Raw genomic sequence first — 20,569 nt, 5'->3', positions numbered from 1 at the left:
CAGCCATCATACCACTCAGGAAGGAGATGCATTCTGTCTCCTAGAGATGAATGCACTTTGGTGAGAAAAGTGCAAATCAATCCCAGAACAACAGCAAAGGACCTTGTTAAGATGCTGTAGGAAGCAGGGACAAAAGTATCTATAGCCACAGTAAAAACGAGTCCTATATTGACATAACCTGAAAGGCCGCTCAGCAAGGAAGAAGCCACTGTGCCAGAACCGCCATAAAACAGCCAGACTACAGTTTGAACTGCACATGGGGACAAAGATTGTACTTTTTTGAGAAATATCCTCTGGTCTGATGAAACAAAAATAGAACTGTTTGGCCATAATGACCATCGTTATGTTTGGAGGAAAAAGGGGGAAGCTTGTAAGCCGAAGAACACCATCCCAACTGTGAAGCACGGGGGTGGCAGCATCATGTTGTAGGGGTGCTTTGCTGAAGGAGGGACTGGTGCACTTCACAAAATAGATGGCTTCATAAGGCAGGAAAATTATGTGGATATATTGAAGCAACATGTCAAGACATCAGTCAGGAAGTTAAAGCTTGGTCGCAAATGGGTCTTCCAAATGGACAATGACCCCAAGTATACTTCCAAAGTTGTGGCAAAATGGCTTAAGGACAACAAAGTCAAGGTATTGGAGTGGCCATCACAAAGCCCTGACCTCAATCCCATAGAAAATTTGTGGGCAGAACTGAAAAAGCATGTGCGAGCTAGGAGGCCTACAAACCAAGCACAGTTACACCAGCTCTGTCAAGAGGAATGGGCCAAAATTCACCCAACTTATTGTGGGAAGCTTGTGGAAGGCTACCCGAAATGTTTGACCCAAGTTAAACAATTTAAAGTCAATGCTACGAAATACTAATTGAGTGTATGTAAACTTCTGACCCACTGGGGATGTGATGAAAGAAATCATTATCTCTACTATTATTCTGACATTTCACATTCTTAAAATAAAGTGGTGATCCTAACTGACCTAACACAGGAAATTTATACGAGGATTAAATGTCAGGAATTGTGAAAAACTGAGTTTAAATGTATTTGGCTAAGGTGTATGTAAACTTCAGACTTCAACTGTATGTGGTTGTCTCACCTAGCTTTATGAATATGAATGCACTAAATGACTCAAATGTAAAATGTCAGTGTGGCAGAGCCTCGGCCGCCGGCTCTTTGCTAAGAGCTGTTGGAAGGCCATCAGTGTAGATGGTAATACAGCCTGATGCTCACCCACTCACAACAGAGTTAAGCTACAAACACACGCTACAAACACAATCTTCTTTTCCTTATCACTCCCTCTGTAACCCAAACACACGCATACCCTCACGCTCTCTCTGTCTCTCAAACCTACTCATACTCTCACCGACCAAACACCCAGGCAGGCATTCACACATACGCGGGCAGAAAATGAACATGTACCTCTGTTTACCGCATAGCTCTTAAACAAACAGCATCATATTCATGTCTCACAACTGTTATTTTTTATCCGTCTTTCTAAAACCTTATTTTGCCCCATGAACATATTATGTTCCAAAACATCCCATAAAGGGGAATTTATACCGAAATGTAGAAAAAAAGTTATATGTTTTCACTATTGTTTTCACTATATATTTTACCTCTTGGGGATGTCATTCACTGCTATGCGGATGACACACAGCTGTACATTTCAATGAAACATGGTGAAGCCCCAAAATTGCCTTCGCTAGAAGCATGTGTTTCAGACATAAGGAAGTGGATGGCTGCAAACTTTCTACTTTTAAACTCGGACAAAACAGAGATGCTTGTTCTAGGTCCCAAGAAACAAAGAGATCTTCTGTTGAATCTGAAAATGAATCTTAATGGTTGTACAGTCGTCTCAAATAAAACTGTGAAGGACCTCGGCGTTACTCTGGACCCTGATCTCTCTTTTGAAGAACATATCAAGACCATTTCAAGGACAGCTTTTTTCCATCTACGTAACATTGCAAAAATCAGAACCTTTCTGTCCAAAAATTATGCAGAAAAATGAATCCATGCTTTTGTCACTTCTAGGTTAGACTACTGCAATGCTCTACTTTCCGGCTACCCAGATAAAGCACTAAATAAACTTCAGTTAGTGCTAAATACGGCTGCTAGAATCCCGACAAGAACCAATAAAATGGACAAGTTATTGGGAAGATTAAACTACCAAAGGGACATTAAAAACTTTAACATCTTATGCTTCACGGAGTTGTGGCCGAACAACAACAATATCAACATACAGCTGGTGTCTGATAAGACAAGGGGCGGGGGTCTATGTATTTTTTGTAAACAACAGCTGGTGCACAATATCTAAGGAAGTTTTGAGCTATTGCTCGCCTGAGGTAGAGTTTCTCATGAAAAGCTGCAGACCACATTACCTACCAAGAGAGCTTTCATCTATATTCATCTATATTCTTTGTAGCTGTTTACATACCACCACAGTCGCTGGCATTAAGATAGCATTGAATGAGCTGTATTCCGCCATAAGCAAACAAGAAAACGCTCACCCAGAGGCGGCGCTCCTAGTAGCCGGGGACTTCAATGCAGGGAAACTTAAATCAGTTTTACCTAATTTCTATCAACATAAATGTGCAACCAGAAGGAAAATAACTCTGGACCACCTATACTCCACACACAGATGCATACAAAGCTCTCCCTTTGACAAATCTGAACAAAAATGCTATCCTCCTGATTCCTGCTTACAAGTAAAAATTAAAGCAGGAAGAACCAGTGACTAGATCAATAAAAAAATTGGTCAGATGGAGCAGATGCTATGCTACAGGACTATTTTGCTAGCACAGACTGGAATATGTTCCGGGATTCCTCCAATGGCATTGAGGAGTACACCACATCTGTCGATGGTTTCATAATTAAGTGCATCAATGACATCGTCCCAACAGTGACCGTATGTACATAGCCCAACCAGAAACCATGGATTACAGGCAGCATCCGTACTGAGCTAAAGGCTAGAGCTGCCGCTTTCAAGGAGCAGGACTCTAACTTGGAAGCTTATAAAAAATTCCGCTATGCCCTCTGACGAACCATCAAACAGGCAAAGTGTCTGCAGGACTAAGATCGAGTTGTACTACACCGGTTCTGACACTCGTCGGATGTTGCAGGGCCTGCAAACCATTACAGACTACAAAGGGAAGCACAGCTGAGAGCTGGCCAGTGACATATATATATCACTTCCGGCGCCGACAGAGATGGCCGCCTCGCTTCGCGTTCCTAGGAAACTATGCAGTTTTTTATTTTTTTACGTGTTATTTCTTACATTAGTACCCCAGGTCATCTTAGGTTTCATTACATACAGTCGAGAAGAACTACTGAATATAAGATCAGCGTCAACTCACCATCAGTACGACCAAGAATATGTTTTTCGCGACGCGGATCCTGTGTTCTGCCTTACAAACAGGACAACGGAGTGGATTCCATGCAGCGACCCAAAAAAACGACTCCGAAAAAGAGGGAAACGAGGCGGTCTTCTGGTCAGACTCCGGAGACGGGCACACCGTGCACCACTCCCTTACCATTCTTCTTGCCAATGTCCAGTCTCTTGACAACAAGGTTGATGAAATCCGAGCAAGGGTAGCATTCCAGAGGGACATCAGAGACTGTAACGTTCTTTGCTTCATGGAAACATGGCTCACTGGAGAGACGCTATCCGAGGCGGTGCAGCCAACGGGTTTCTCCACGCATCGCGCCGACAGAAACAAACATCTTTCTGGTAAGAAGAGGGGCGGGGGCGTATGCCTTATGGCTAACGTGACATGGTGTGATGAAAGAAACATACAGGAACTCAAATCCTTCTGTTCACCTGATTTAGAATTCCTCACAATCAAATGTAGACCGCATTATCTACCAAGAGAATTCTCTTCGATTATAATCACAGCCGTATATATCCCCCCAAGCAGACACATCGATGGCTCTGAACGAACTTTATTTAACTCTCTGCAAACTGGAAACCATATATCCGGAGGCTGCATTCATTGTAGCTGGGGATTTTAACAAGGCTAATCTGAAAACAAGACTCCCTAAATTTTATCAGCATATCGATTGCGCAACCAGGGGTGGAAAGACCTTGGATCATTGTTACTCTAACTTCCGCGACGCATATAAGGCCCTGCCCCGCCCCCCTTTCGGAAAAGCTGACCACGACTCCATTTTGTTGATCCCTGCCTACAGACAGAAACTAAAACAAGAGGCTCCCACGCTGAGCTCTGTCCAACGCTGGTCTGACCAAGCTGACTCCACACTCCAAGACTGCTTCCATCACGTGGACTGGGAGATGTTTCGTATTGCGTCAGATAACAATATTGACGAATACGCTGATTCGGTGTGCGAGTTCATTAGAACGTGCGTTGAAGATGTTGTTCCCATAGCAACGATTAAAACATTCCCTAACCAGAAACCGTGGATTGATGGCAGCATTCGCGTGAAACTGAAAGCGCGAACCACTGCTTTTAATCAGGGCAAGGTGTCTGGTAACATGACCGAATACAAACAGTGCAGCTATTCCCTCCGCAAGGCTATCAAACAAGCTAAGCGTCAGTACAGAGACAAAGTAGAATCTCAATTCAACGGCTCAGACACAAGAGGCATGTGGCAGGGTCTACAGTCAATCACAGACTACAGGAAGAAATCCAGCCCAGTCACGGACCAGGATGTCTTGCTCCCAGGCAGACTAAATAACTTTTTTGCCCGCTTTGAGGACAATACAGTGCCACTGACACGGTCTGCAACGAGAACATGCGGTCTCTCCTTCACTGCAGCCGAGGTGAGTAAGACATTTAAACGTGTTAACCCTCGCAAGGCTGCAGGCCCAGACGGCATCCCCAGCCGCGCCCTCAGAGCATGCGCAGACCAGCTGGCCGGTGTGTTTACGGACATATTCAATCAATCCCTATACCAGTCTGCTGTTCCCACATGCTTCAAGAGGGCCACCATTGTTCCTGTTCCCAAGAAAGCTAAGGTAACTGAGCTAAACGACTACCGCCCGTAGCACTCACTTCCGTCATTATGAAGTGCTTTGAGAGACTAGTCAAGGACCATATCACCTCCACCCTACCTGACACCCTAGACCCACTCCAATTTGCTTACCGCCCAAATAGGTCCACAGACGATGCAATCTCAACCACACTGCACACTGCCCTAACCCATCTGGACAAGAGGAATACCTATGTGAGAATGCTGTTCATCGACTACAGCTCGGCATTCAACACCATAGTACCCTCCAAGCTCGTCATCAAGCTCGAGACCCTGGGTCTCGACCCCGCCCTGTGCAACTGGGTACTGGACTTCCTGATGGGCCGCCCCCAGGTGGTGAGGGTAGGCAACAACATCTCCACCCCGCTGATCCTCAACACTGGGGCCCCACAAGGGTGCGTTCTGAGCCCTCTCCTGTACTCCCTGTTCACCCACGACTGCGTGGCCACGCACGCCTCCAACTCAGTCATCAAGTTTGAGGACGACACAACAGTGGTAGGCTTGATTACCAATAACGACGAGACGGCCTACAGGGAGGAGGTGAGGGCCCTCGGAGTGTGGTGTCAGGAAAATAACCTCACACTCAACGTCAACAAAACTAAGGAGATGATTGTGGACTTCAGGAAACAGCAGAGGGAACACCCCCTATCCACATCGATGGAACAGTAGTGGAGAGGGTAGCAAGTTTTAAGTTCCTCGGCATACACATCACAGACAAACTGAATTGGTCCACTCACACAGACAGCATCGTGAAGAAGGCGCAGCAGCGCCTCTTCAACCTCAGGAGGCTGAAGAAATTCGGCTTGTCACCAAAAGCACTCACAAACTTCTACAGATGCACAATCGAGAGCATCCTGGCGGGCTGTATCACCGCCTGGTATGGCAACTGCTCCGCCCACAACCGTAAGGCTCTCCAGAGGGTAGTGAGGTCTGCACAACGCATCACCGGGGGCAAACTACCTGCCCTCCAGGACACCTACACCACCCGATGTTACAGGAAGGCCATAAAGATCATCAAGGACATCAACTACCCGAGCCACTGCCTGTTCACCCCGCTATCATCCAGAAGGCGAGGTCAGTACAGGTGCATCAAAGCTGGGACCGAGAGACTGAAAAACAGCTTCTATCTCAAGGCCATCAGACTGTTAAACAGCCACCACTAACATTGAGTGGCTGCTGCCAACACACTGACACTGACACTGACTCAACTCCAGCCACTTTAATAATGGGAATTGATGGGAAATGATGTAAATATATCACTAGCCACTTTAAACAATGCTACCTTATATAATGTTACTTACCCTACATTATTCATCTCATATGCATACGTATATACTGTACTCTATATCATCGACTGCATCCTTATGTAATACATGTATCACTAGCCACTTTAACTTTGCCACTTTGTTTACATACTCATCTCATATGTATATACTGTACTCGATACCATCTACTGTATCTTGCCTATGCTGCTCTGTACCATCACTCATTCATATATCCTTATGTACATATTCTTTATCCCCTTACACTGTGTATAAGACAGTAGTTTTGGAAATGTTAGTTAGATTACTTGTTGGTTATTACTGCATTGTCGGAACTAGAAGCACAAGCATTTCGCTACACTCGCATTAACATCTGCTAACCATGTGTATGTGACAAATAAAAAATTTGATTTGATTTGACATGAGCCTATGAGACCTGGCCGTGTGGTGCCAGGACAACAACCTCTCCCTCAACGTCATCAAGACAAAAGGAGATGATTGTGGCCTACAGGAAAAAGAGGACCGAGCACGCCCCTATTCTCATCGACAGGGCTGCAGTGGAGCAGGTTGAGCGTTTAAAGTTCCTTTGTGTCCACATCACCAAAAAATTTACATGGTCCAACCACAACAAGACAGTTGTGAAGCGGGCACGACAAAACCTATTCCCCTTCAGGAGACTGAAAAGATTTGGCATGGGTCCTCACATCCTCAAAAGATTTTACAGCCGCACCATCGAGAGCATCCTGACAGGTTGCTACACTGCCTGGTATGGCAACTGCTCGGCCTCCGACCGCAAGGCACTATAAAGGGTAGTGCGAACGGCCAAGTACATCACTGGGGCCAAGCTTCCTGCCATCCAGGACCTCTATACCAGGCGGTGTCAGAGGAAGGCCCTAAAAATTGTCTCCAGCCACCCTATTCATAGACTGTTCTCTCTGCTACCACTCGGCAAGCAGTACCGGCACGCCAAGTTTAGGTTCAAGAGGCTTCTAAACAGCTTCTACCCCCAAGCCATAAGACTCCTAAACATCTAGTCAAATGGCTACCCAGACTATTCACATTGACCCCCCCTTCTCCACACCACTGTCACATCTCCCTTCTCACACTTGATACATACTTTACTCTTAACTCAACTTGAACATATAGACTCACACAGAGCACTACTCTCTCTCACCCAAACATGCTCAAACAAACACACACACACACAGACACACACATGTTAAGAACGGTATTAACTCACAGGTCAAATCGTAGATTCTGTCTCTCTTCAAAGAAATAGTCCAGGGTGAATTTCCGGACAAAGTCTGGATTCAGGGTGTTGTTAATCATCTCTGTCCGACTAAACTATGAAGAAAGAGGGAGGGAGGAACAGACACTGGTTTGTATTGATTTCAAATTAATTAGGCAATACTCTGACTTCCAAGGGATCCTTGGACCTTCTCCCCCCTCACCTCAACTCACCTCTCTCCATTCCCTGTTGGCGATTCCTTGTGTATACAGCACACAAACTGTTAAGAGGAAAGAAAAACAGAAAGAAAAGTAAAACAACAGTTAAAATCCAGAGGAAACAAGGCATGAGAAAAACCCAGAAGATACAAATGTTCTCTCCTAGGCTAAGACATATTCCCTGATTAAATGTCAGTGTAACTCTGCCTTTCAGGCAACAAGGAAGATATTTCTCAGAGAAAATTTTAAAAAGGCAGAGTTGAGAGTGCAAGAATGCTAAGGCAGTGTTTCCCAATCCTGGGGAACCAAAGGGGTGAACGTTTTTAGTTTTTGCACTCGCACTAACAAAGTAACACACTTATAATCAAGCTTTTGATTAGAATTAGTTAGTGTTAGTGTCAGGGCAAAAACTAAAATGTGACTATCCTCCTGGATTTGGTCTTATGTAGCAAAATGTGAAATGTTGTTTTTTACATTGGATAAAACCAGAGACACACAGCCACAAAATGACATACACTGCATTTTTGAGGAACAATGGGAAAGTAATTCTGCTTTTAAAGTTGATAAACATGTAAACTCACTTTTGAGAGAATGGCCTTTGAATGTTTTGGTATCTAGTGAAGAGCTCTTCTTTGTCTACACCCATTCAGCATCGTTCACACCCTCTTAAGCTTTCGCCGCACCCATCTCGTTTCGCTCTCGGAGCGTTCACTTGACACTCTGGCAGATTATTTATTTACCTCTGCATAACATGAAAACAGCTTAACCAGCTCAGCTGGCAACAACCTCATTACACTTTTTTGCCAACTGACACTGGCCATCTTCAATGGGTGTTGTACATTTTAGCTTAAGACTCGGGGTCTGTACCCCACCCTGTGCAACTGGGTCCTGGACTTCTTGACAGGTCACCCCCAGGTGGTGAAGGTAGGAAACAACACCTCCACTTTGCTGAGCATCAACACAGGGGCCCCAAAAGGGTGCGTGCTCAGCCCACTACTGTACTCCCTGTTCACCCATGACTGCGTGGCCACGCACACCTCTAACTCAATCATCAAGTTTGCAGACAACAGTAGTAGGCTTGATTACCAACAATGACAAGACAGCCTACAGCGAGGAGGTGAGGGCCCTGGGAGTGTGGTGCAAGGAAAATAACCTCTCACTCAATGTCTGCAAAATAAAGGAGCTGATCGTGGACTTCAGGAAAAATCAGAGGGAGCACGATCAAATCCACATCGACGGGACAGCAGTTTAGAAGGTGGAAAGCTTCAAGTTCCTCGGCCGTACTCATCACTGACGATCTGAAATGGTCCACCCACACAGACAGTGTGGTGAAGTAGGCGCAACAGAGCCTCTTCAACCTCATGAGGCTGAAGAAATTTGTCTTGGCACCTAAAACCCTCACAAACTTTTACAGATGCACAATTGAGAGCATCCTGTCGGGCTGTATCATTGCCTGGTACGGTAACTGCACCGCCCACAACCGCAGGGCTCTCCAGAGGGTGGTGCTGTCTGCCCAACGCTTCACTGGGGGAAAACTACCTGCTCTTCAGCACACCTACAGCACCGGATGTCACAGGAAGGCCAAAAGTATCATCAAGAACAACAACCGCCCGAGATACTGCCTGTTCACTCCGCTATCATCCAGAAGGCAAGGTCATTACAGGTACATCAAAGCTGGGACCAAGAGACTGAAAAACAGCTTTTATCTCAAGGCCATCAGACTGTTAAATAGCCATCTCTAGGCGGCTTCCACCCGGTTACGTAACCCTGCACCTTAGTGGCTGCTGCCCCATATACATAGACTTGAAATCACTAGCCACTTTAATAATGTTTACATATTTTTTCTTTACTCATCTCATATGTGTATACTATATTCTATTCTACTGTATTTTAGTCTATGCCACTCCGACATTGCTCATCCTAATATTTATACATTACTTAATTCCATTATTTTACTTTTAGGTTGTGTGTATTGCTGTGAATTGTTAGCTATTACTGAACTGTTGGAGCGGGAAACACAAGCACTTCGGTACACCCGCAATAACATATGCTAAACATGTGTATGTGACAAATTTAATTACATTTGACATGATACCACCCAAATATATCGACCAAAATAACTAGAACATATCTTGTTTAAAATCAAACACACACACACACAAACTGAGCCAATTCCTTCCACTGGGAGCAGTGTAACATTTTTATCAAATCCAGTTAATCAGAATCAGAGGGGTCAGAGCCCCCATCCACCTCTGAAAAAGCTTCAATAGCCTCTGTCCATAGAATTAAGATGAGTGATTCTATACTGAACAAAAATATAAACACAACATGTAAAGTGTTGGTCCCATGTTTCATGAGCTGAAATAAAAGATCACAAAAATTTTCCTTATGAACAAAAAGCTTATTTCTCTCAAATTTTGTGCACACATTTGTTTACATCCCTGTTAGTGAGCATTTCACATTTGCCAAGATAATCCACCCACCTGACAGGTGTGGCATATCAAGAAGCTGATTAAACAGCATGATCATTACACAGGTGCACCTCGTGCTGGGGACAATAAAAGGCCACTAAAATGTGCAGTTGTCACAATGCTACAGATGTCTCAAGTTGAGGGAGCATGCACTTGGCATGATGACTGCAGGAATGCCCACCAGAGCTGCTGCTAGAGAATTTAAAGTTAATTTCCCCACCATAAGCCACATCCAACATTGTTTTAGAGAATGTGGCAGTACGTCCAACCGGCCTCACAACCGCAGACCACGCATAACCACGCCAGCTCCGGACCTCCACATTTGGCTTCTTCACCTGTAGGATCGTCTGAGACTAGCCACCTGTACAGCTGAACTGAGGAGTATTTCTGTCTGTAATAAAGCCCTTTTGTGGGGGCAAACTCATTCTGATTGGCTGGGCCTAGCTCCCCAGTGGGTGGGCCTGGCTCCCAAGTGGGTGGGCCTATGACCTCACGGGCCCACCCATGGCTGTGCCCCTGCCCAGTCATGTGAAATCCATAGATTAGGGCCTAATTCATTTATTTAAATTGACGGATTTCCTTATATGAACTGTAGCGCAGTAAAATCATTGACATTTTGTTCAGTATATTTCTATGCTACCTTCCCTCACTAGCTCTGTATGTATGCTAGTGAACAGAGCTCTGGAGATAATGTGGTAGCATCACATGCTTGCTATGGCAGAGGTCATGGCTCTTGGCCCACCTCAGTGTCAGGGCTCGCATGTTTCAGTGGGTTCGGCTAACAGTGTTGAAGAGAGCTGGCTGTTGTGTACGTGGTGTAATGTCATGTCATGTTATGCTGTTGTGTGAGGTTGAGCTCAGCTGTCTGACTGCACAGAAACCCTGTCAGCTGCTAACGAAAGCTGGGACTGCATATGGTCCCCATGCATTAGGTTGGAACATGCACAATCACATGAAAATACACACACACGAAAACACACATGTTGTGTTGTCAACAGTGTTGTGTTGTCAAGTCTTATAGGCTAGCCTACCCTAATGTGTGTAAGGCTCCCTGTGGCCAGCATATGTGTGTGTGTGTGTGTGTGTGCATGTGCGTCTTTGGCCCCCTGGCCTGCAGTACAGTGCTGAGGAGGTCTAATGCTGTGTGACTGAGGCCAGTACCGTCAGCACTGCAGAGACAGCACAAGTGCCTCCTTGGATAAACATACTACAGAAGCCAGCCAGCAGGCCCCTGGGATCAGATGGCCTTCCTCCCTCCTTGTGCTGAGTCTGACCACATCTCCTACAGTGGCCCAAATGTTCTCAATTTAAAGATGTACTAATATGTACACACTACACAGACGGATCCTTATCTCATGACGGATATGGCTGTTAGGGTTGCAAAAATTCAGAAAGTACCATGATTTTTCAGAAATCTTGATGTAATTTGGAGAATTTCTGTAATCGGCAGGGAATAAGGGAATCCTGCAACCTATGGCTGGTGTATATGATGACAATCTGTTGCTGCTCAGTCAAGTAGAGCTGAGATTACAACCTCTGACATATGCAAACGCCTGCTGATTCACAGGGGGAAGCACAAGAGTGAGAGAGAGAGCCAGAGAGAGAGAGAGCGAGCCAGAGAGAGAAAGAGCCAGAGAGAGAGAGAGAGTGAGAGAGCGAGGAAGAGAGCGAGAGGGTGTGTGTGTGTAGGAAACCATCTTACTTGGGTCTGATTTGGAGAATGTGTCTCTGTCCAGGAGATTTCTGTAAAACAAGAATGCAAAGAAACAAGCCATTATTCGTTGTTCAATATATTATTAGGTAGTGATGTAGTCATGAATTTTTAGCCTAACTACATTTTAAAGGGGACTGAAAAATAAAGCATAAAATAAAGCACCCGGTACAGCCTATAGACATTTCTCCATTCATTTCTCAAACAAATAATCCAAATGCATTTTTTTTCTCCAATTTTGACACGTCATTTGTCAAGTCAAGACTCAATCAGTCATCAAACGTACGACACCACTGTCTTGTCCTGCTGTAAGAATCGGCATGGAAGAGACAAGTCCCAATTCCTTCCAGGTGCACCGAGCCAGTGAGGCACCCAGGAGTTCAAAAGCAGGGGGACGCGATTAGATATGCACACCATCACTTTGGCATCAGAGACTCGGAGAGGAACGGCGAGACGAAACGCCCCGGCACATAACATCAGAGTCAGTGGGAGGGGAGTCCCGGCATGCGGCATGCCTCGTTAGCAAGTCTCCGTGTGTGTGTGTGTGTATTTGTGATACATCAGCAGCAACAGGATCGGTCTGTTACTCTGTTTGGTTTCTAACTGCACTACATGCCACACTGGTTTGCACCAGGTGGTGAGTCCAGGTCCAACAAAGACGACCCAAAACCGCTCGCAGCTTGAATTCCTGCCGGATCCTATATGAAACTGCATCAAACTTTCATGCTCTGTTTTGTTGGGAGAGAGAGAGTGTGAGAGGGTTGGTTACCACTATCATGCTAGCTAGGTGTACACAGCACGGCATTCATTGTGTGACAAGGCAGTCGAGCGGATTGCAGGGAGTGTCTTTAGGCGATTGATCGTTAGTGATGTATCTAGATCAACCACCCATGTTGTGCTGATCCCAGCGTGACCCAAATGGTATCACACTATGCCTGGCCTCTTTCAGAGCACAATTAGCCCCTTAGTTGACTGAAACCAAAAATAAGGGATAATAAGCAACAGAATTGCGTTGTTTATAACGGCTGGAGACAGCTCAGTCTGGGAGAGTGTGTGGGTAGCCGTGATATCAAATACCAAACGTGTTATGCTTCGTTTGAAAAATACCCAAAATGTGTTCTCTCCCCAGAGCCCATAGGTGGAAAGGGGTCAGGTGCAAGGAGCGGGAGGAAAGTGTGTGTGTGAGATAGAACGGGTGTGTGCACGTGCATGCATGCGTGTGTGTGTGTGTGTGTGTGTGTGTAACTCTACTCAAGCTGCCTCTCTCTCACTGACTGGTCATTCAGGGGAAATCTTAAAAAATACCCTTTTCCCCATCACCCACAGTCCAGGAATATCAGGTGGGCCGAACAGAGTGCCTCCTCACCATTCATCAAACATTTACGAGCACAGTCCCAACACAACATCAACATTTAATTTGAAATCCCACCACTTACATCATGCAGTACTAGCAGTCACCTAACATCTCCCTTGTTCTATCCCCAAGTCTGACTTCTGTGTGAGTTCTGTTCTATCCCCAAGTCAACTGTGTGAGTTGAGAGGGACCAACTTTCACCTGAGATGGCACTGGAGATGAGACAGTATCCCAAAAAGGGGTGCATTAAATATTCTTGACATTGGCGGTTGAGAGGACAACAAAAAGGAAAAGCTAGCCCAAGAGTACAGTATAAGAGCACTCTTTGACAGAGGGGCCAAGGTTGTTGGTGATATCAATCGGTCTCCCAAAGATGCCGACTCATTATTCAAAACGATTATGTTACCACGACCTGTCACCAGCAAAGGCTATTGATGAAACGCCAATGTCTGATCATTAGACCTTTAGAGAATCAGACAGAGGCAGAGAGGGAAAACCCACAGACTCAGAGAAGATGCTTCTGCTACCTATGCAGGTAAAGGACACACAGCACATGAACAATAATGAGAATCACTGAACAATGAATAAGAACATCCATTCAACATTGCCAGACTGCTGCATTGACCAAACTGCTAAATTCTCACTAATCTTTCAATTCTTTTTTTTCTTTCTTTAAAAAAAAAAAAAATCTTTAAATCTTAATCTTTAAATCTTTAAAATCTTTCTCCTCAAGTCTCCCTCCTCACCTCCATTCAATGTTTTGTCTCTCCATGATAGAAATAGCATCAGACAGAACACCCCTAACAGGCTGACCACACCGCTCGCGTCGCGTGCGCGAGCGTCTGCGTTGCCAAGGGCTAAAATAGAAGTCATTCCTATTTCTGACGCAGATCGCGCTGCAATTCCTGCCTCTCCCGCCTCCTCATTGGTTTACAGAAGCAGGTACCCACGTGCCATCTCCTCATTGGTTATACCCACGTGGGTGATTGAAAGACCAACTGTGTTGCCGGTCGGCTTAGTAATACTATGAATGTTTAGAAGCCAATCACCATATAAGTTCAAAGATGAAAAGGTCTGGAAGGAGGAGAGATGACCAGAAACAATTCGGTTGAACAGAGTAGAGGACCTTGTGTAGAGGACCAGAGTAGAGGACCTTGTGCATTTCATGTAAGATAACAACTCAATGTTTATATCCCATGACAAATTAGCTAGCAACAGCAAGCTAGCTAAATAGGACAAATTAGCTAGCAAGTGCAAGCTAACTAGCTAAATTGCCATAAATGTTTAATGCTTTTTGACCTGTCCCCAAATGAATGTCATTGGTTCAGAGTTTGTTTTAATATTTTAAACTGTGTTTTGTGATTGCATTTGGTGTGGGGGGACAAAATGAATGTATGCACGATGGTGCACGCACGCAGCCGGTTTGGGTTCCGTGTAAGCTGTCTATTATTCCTCCCGCAAAGACAAAGTCACATGTAATGGTGTTAGGCCTATGTGATATGGACAATTCTTCTAACACTAGCCATGCACACCCGCACCCTACTGTGAATATAATGTAATATTATATCATATAATATAATGTCAAAAGCAGAGTTCTAAGAACCCACGGCAAACAACTACAGAGACAGGCCGAAGCACAGTCAAAGGTTCTTTATTCAATTCAAAACGTAGAAAAAAGATGACAATAGCGTAAAAATAATTTGTTTGAATGGTTCGCTTTAAAACCACTAAGCCCCCAGTTAGAAATGTATAGAAACCTATAGAGAGGCTAGTAGTTATGACTATAAGTAACACGAGCACTATGTGTACAGGGTAAAACTACTGTAGCACAGCAGCAAGAAGTCAGACGTCCGTCCGTCAGTAGGTTCCCGGTCGAACGGGTGCGTTGAATGTAATTCTCAAATTTCCTTTCATGTTTCGTTCGGGGGGCGTGTTTGGTCATTTGTTAGGAGAGGGAGGAGGTGACAGGGATTGACAAAAAGCAGTCTCATAGTCAATATTCCATGCCAATCTGTAGAATCACTGCACACCATGTGAGGCAAACAAATAGTTAATGCTATTTCACGGGTGATAAGGCGTTAAGTGAAGGCAAACGCTGTAAATAACACAGCACACTTGTAAAACAGGGGAGGATAGCAAAATGGGGCATGCTGAGAAGTGTTATAATAAACATGCTGATAACGTAAAATGCTAATAAGGTAGAATGGCAATCTCTAGTTTTAAAAAAGAGTCTCATTGATATGAGTGAAACAAACACTGTCCGAGTGAAATAAACACACTAGACCAAGTCTCTGGGGAAGACCGCATTCTGTTGTGATCAATGAGGTCAATGGCGTGGGACTAAATCAGACGCAGTGTAAATCAATGGACCTTCGAAAGAGAGACATCTCTGAAGTATCAGCAACAGCGTTTTTGAAAATGAAAGCTATTAATAAAGAGTAGAAAAAACACGTTCCACATTCTAACTAACTTCTGAGTGACTCAAGAATCGTGTCAAGAATTATAGGGCACTGCTCAAGGGGGAAAAAAACAATTTTGTAATGGGGGAGCAAGTCGAGAAAGACAGACAGAAACAGAGAGAGAAATAACCGTCAAACAATATGTGAAAGTGATGGAGGTGCCCGCCGTCCTCTCTGTCAAGTAACTAGTTAATGTCACGGAGGAGCTGGTGTGGCCTTAATGAGACCAAATGGCTCTTCTGAAAAGCTCATTAACGTAGTCACTCAGCATGACCCCCCTGGGGCTGTGGCTCTAGCTCTGTGCCACTCACACAACCACTTTAACCCACCCCGTGGGGCTCGGCCCGGGGCCACCTGACCTGAAGGCTACACAATCTTGATCTGCGTCTGTCCAGGTCTTGGTACTATTTAGGCCACTGGAGCCTCTATGCTCTGGGTCTTGAACAATTTAACCTTCTGTGGCCTCTATATTATGTCCTGCAGTGTTGTTAATTATTTGCTACAGCTCTAATAGCTCACAAGCAGGTTCGTAATTCCAACAGGGCTAGGAGGGCTGGGCACCCCCATAACCAATCAGGGCCATCAGAATATAAACATCAATATGGGCTCTTAAAATTGTCAAAGGTATTGATGTTGGGCACCCCTAAGAGACATCCAGCATCCCCCCGAGAGTAAAATATATAATTCTGTACAGAGCTTAATTCACAGTATGCATGTGCTCATAGGAAACAGTGACTCTATTCATTCCTACCCAGGATGACACATCAACCTGCCTCCACTAAGATCTAAAGTCAAGTACCAGCAGGTCGGTGTCCCGGCTCAATACAGCCACATCACAGCCTTTCATATCCTTTCTGCCCAAAGGTCACACATAATATATCTGCCTCCCTCCCGCAGCTCAGACCAGGCAGATAATAGCTTCTCAATCTAGGCTTCTGTAATGGAAACTTTCAAAATAAAAAAAATCTCTTAGAGAGTGCCACATGCACCTCATTTTTTGAAGGAATTAATTCCACATAAAATACATATTGTATCTTAACTTTTGTTTTTCGTGACCAATCCAATTTTTGTGGAGGGGGTGGTTAAATGAAAAATTAAATATACATTTTACAATTTGGTACAGATAGAGGAAAAAGACACAGGAGGACTACGTTTGGATTTGATCCCAATAGCCAGAAGTGGGAGACATACTGTAGGAAGCATTAAAATACAGAAATTCAGCCGTGGCAAAATATTCCATTTGAAAATAGATATTCTTCCGGTTAAAGTAATTGGAAGGTTCTACTGAGGTCGGATTGAATTTGATTTGAGCATTCTGTTAAAGTATCTGCTAATGGTTTTATCTAAGGAAGGAAATACACTGTATCTACCACTAAATATTTAAAATGGGAAACAATTTGCATAAATCCAACAGGGTCTTGAGAGGCAGTCGGGCTGAATTGATTAGATACATTTCATAACTTCAGATGATGCTGAATTTATCTAATGATCTTCAATGCGTTCGGGAGCGATTGAGATACATTGTCTAGATATTGGAAAATATTGTCTGCATATAATGAGATGAAATTATCAGTAGATTTGAGAGAATAAATAACTGCAAGAAACTGGTGAATTAATTACAGTGCATTTGGAAAGTATTCAGACCCCTTGCCTTTTCCACTTTGTTACGTTACAGCCTTATTCTAAAATTGATTAAATCATTTTTCCCCCTTCAATCTACACACACACAAAATACCCCATAATGATAAAGGAAATATCAGATTTACATAAGTATTCATTTACAGCGATTACAGCCTCGAGTATTCATGCGTATGACGCTACAAGCTTGGCACACCTGCATTTGGGGAGATTCTCCCATTCTTCTCTGCAGATCCTCTCAAGCTCTGTCAGGTTGGATGGGGAGTGTCGCTGCACAGATATTTTCAGGTCTCTCCAGAGATGTCCGATCGGGTTCAAGTCCGGGGTCTGGCTGGGCCACTCAAGGACATTCAGAGACTTGTCCAGAAGCCACTCCTGCGTTGTCTAGGCTGCGTCCCTGATGCTTAAAAATATCCCCACAACATCATGCTGCCACTACCATGCTTCACTGTAGGGATGGAGCCAGGTTTCCACCAGATGTGAGTTTGGCATTCAGGCCAATCTTGGTTCAACAGACCAGAGCATCTTGTTTCTCATGGTCTGAGAGCCCTTGAGATGCCTTTTTGGCAAACTCCATGCGGGCTGTCATATGCTTTTTTTACTGAGGATTGCCTTCCGTCTGGCCTCTCTACCACAAAGCCTGATTGGTGGAGTGCTGCAGAGCTGGTTGTCCTTCTGGAAGTTTCTCCCATCTCCACAGAGGAACTCTAGAGCCCTGACCAAGGCCCTCCTCTACCGATTGCTCAGTTTGGCCGGGTGGCCAGCTCTAGGAAGAGTCTTGGTGGTTCCAAACTTCTTCCATTTAAGAATGATGGAGGTCACTGTGTTCATGGGGAGCTTCAATGCTGCAGAAATGTGTTGGTACCCTTCCCCAGATCTGTGCCTTGACACAATCCTGTCTCGGAGCTCTATGGACAATTCCTTTGACCTCATGGCTTGGCTTTTGCTCTGACATGCACTGTCAACTGTGGGACCTTATATAGACAGGTGTGTGCCTTTCCAAATCATGTCCAATCAATTGAATTTACCACAGGTGGACTCCATTCAAGTTGTAGAAACATCTCAAGCATGATCAATGGAAACATGATCAATAGAAACGTGAGCTCGACTTCGTGTCTCATCGCAAAGGGTCTGAATACCTATGTAAATAAGGTCTTTGTTCTTTATTTTTAAGGAATTTGCAAAAATGTCTAAAAAGCTGTTTTTGCTTTGTCATTATGGGGTATTGTGCACAGATTGATGAGGAAAATGTTTTATTTAATACATTTTACAATAAGGCTGTAAAGTAACAAAATTTAGAAAAAGTCAAGAGGTCTGAATACTATCCAGATGCATTGTAGGTGTGCCAAGCTTGTAGCGTCATACCCAAAATGACACACGCCTGTAATGGCTGCCAAAAGGTGCTTCAACAAATGTACTGAGTGAAAGGGTCGGAAAACTTATGTAAATGTAATATTTCCAGGGTTATTTTTGCAAACAATTATAAAAACCTGTTTTTGTTTTTTTCATTATGGGGTAGTGTGTGTAGATTGATGAGGGGGAGAAATAATGTAATACATTTTAGAATAAGGCTTTAACGTAACAAAATGTGGAAAAAGTCAAGGGCTTGAAAATACTTTCCGAATGCACAGTATGTATACAGTACCAGTCAAAAGTTTGGACACACCTACTCATTCAAGGGTTTTGCTTTGTTTTGACTATTTTCTACATTGTAGAATAATAGTGAAGACATCAAAAGTATGAAATAACACATATGGAATCATATAGTAACCAAAAAAGTGTTTAACAAATCAAAATATATTTTATATTTGAGATTCTTCAAAGTAGCCACCCTTTGAATTGATGACAGCTTTGCTCACTCTTGCCATTCTCTCAACCAGCTTCACCTCAAATGCTTTTCCAACAGTCTTGAAGGAGTTCCCACATATGCTGAGCACTTCTTGGCTGCCTTTCATTCACTCTGCAGTCCAACTCATCCCAAACCATCTCAATTGGGTTGAGGTCGGGTGATTGTGGATACCAGGTCATCTGATGCAGCACTCCATCACTCTCCTCCTTGGTCAAATTTGCCCTTACACAGCCTGGTGGTGTGTTGGGTCATTGTCCTGTTGAAATACAAATGAGCGCAAACCAGATGGGATAGAGTATCGCTGCAGAATGCTGTAGTAGCCATGCTGGTTAAGTGTGCCTTGAATTCTAAATACGTTGGCTAAACTGGAACACTAGCGCGAGTCCATAGCAAATTAATGGAATCGAACGTTGGCAGAGCCTGTTTGACTGGAGCGATGCTTAGAATTCCATTAAAAATGTATCTCTTTTTATTATACCACTACAATCGGTTTGTCGGACGAAACTGGAAGAAACAGCTTGTGTAGAAAGTAAACATCGGCAGCTCAATGGTGTCAACTGTGCTTATGTCTGCGTAATGAAAAAGTATGGAAAAAATAAAAACTTCTATAACATGTAACAGTTTGCTTCCATCCCTCTCCTCGCCCCTACCTGGGCTCGAACCAGGGACCCTCTGCACACATAGACAACAGCCACCCTTGAAGCATCGTTACCCATCACTCCACAAAAGCCGCAGCCCTTGCAGAGCAAGGAGAACTACTTCAAGGTCTCGGAGTGAGTGACGTCACCGATTGAAACGCTATTAGCATGTCTATATTTCCCCCATATGAAACAATGGGAAGACCGCAGAGTTCCAATATTATTTTTGGTTGGTTACATTTTGTTGTTTACATTTGAACTATAAAACAATGTGAGCAGGTCTCATTGCCAACAATAGCGAAGCAGGCATTGTGACATTGAACAATATGCTGGGAATAGAACGTTCGGAAGGCGAGTGGTGCCACGGTGCTCAATAGAACTTATAGGAGCTGGCAGGGTGAAAAATGCACAAAAATAAGCCGTTTTTTTTCGCGATTACTTCAAAACGATGGCAAGCAGCTGGGAAATATGGTCATATTATGAAACTGGGCTCCACGGCGGATGCAATGAACTAGTTTTTATCAGAAAAGAACGTTGTGTCCAGCCTACTAATCTACACGGATTTCAGAGCACTCTTGTCTGAGTGTACCAGAGCGCAGAATAATTACTTAACGAGCGCTCAACACCCGTTGAATATGGCCGGTGTCAGTAAACGTTGGGAAAAAAGCATAATTAAATTGGTTTCCAGCAGCACATTTACAATCACCTCACCATTCGCTCTGGTTAACACAAAAACTGCCTTACCAGCTCTGCTAG

The 20,569-nt window shown here is 44.2% G+C and overlaps 1 protein-coding gene across 1 annotated transcript in view; it reads right to left on the bottom strand.

Moving 5' to 3' along the window:
* Positions 1 to 20,569, bottom strand: part of LOC112253493 (copine-8-like) — a 74,093-nt gene that overhangs the window by 39,045 nt on the left and 14,479 nt on the right. The window contains exons 2-4 of the mRNA XM_024425450.2: positions 11,867 to 11,907; positions 7,709 to 7,755; positions 7,488 to 7,591 (exon numbers count right to left, since the gene is read on the bottom strand). Of these exons, the coding sequence (XP_024281218.2) occupies positions 7,488 to 7,591; positions 7,709 to 7,755; positions 11,867 to 11,907 (192 nt within the window). The remainder of the gene's footprint in view (positions 1 to 7,487; positions 7,592 to 7,708; positions 7,756 to 11,866; positions 11,908 to 20,569) is intronic.

Source organism: Oncorhynchus tshawytscha, linkage group LG06 (genome assembly GCF_018296145.1).
Source record: "Oncorhynchus tshawytscha isolate Ot180627B linkage group LG06, Otsh_v2.0, whole genome shotgun sequence".
Taxonomy (NCBI): domain Eukaryota; kingdom Metazoa; phylum Chordata; class Actinopteri; order Salmoniformes; family Salmonidae; genus Oncorhynchus; species Oncorhynchus tshawytscha.
Note: the sequence above shows the minus strand (reverse complement) of the source record. Positions and strands in the feature narration are given on the sequence as shown.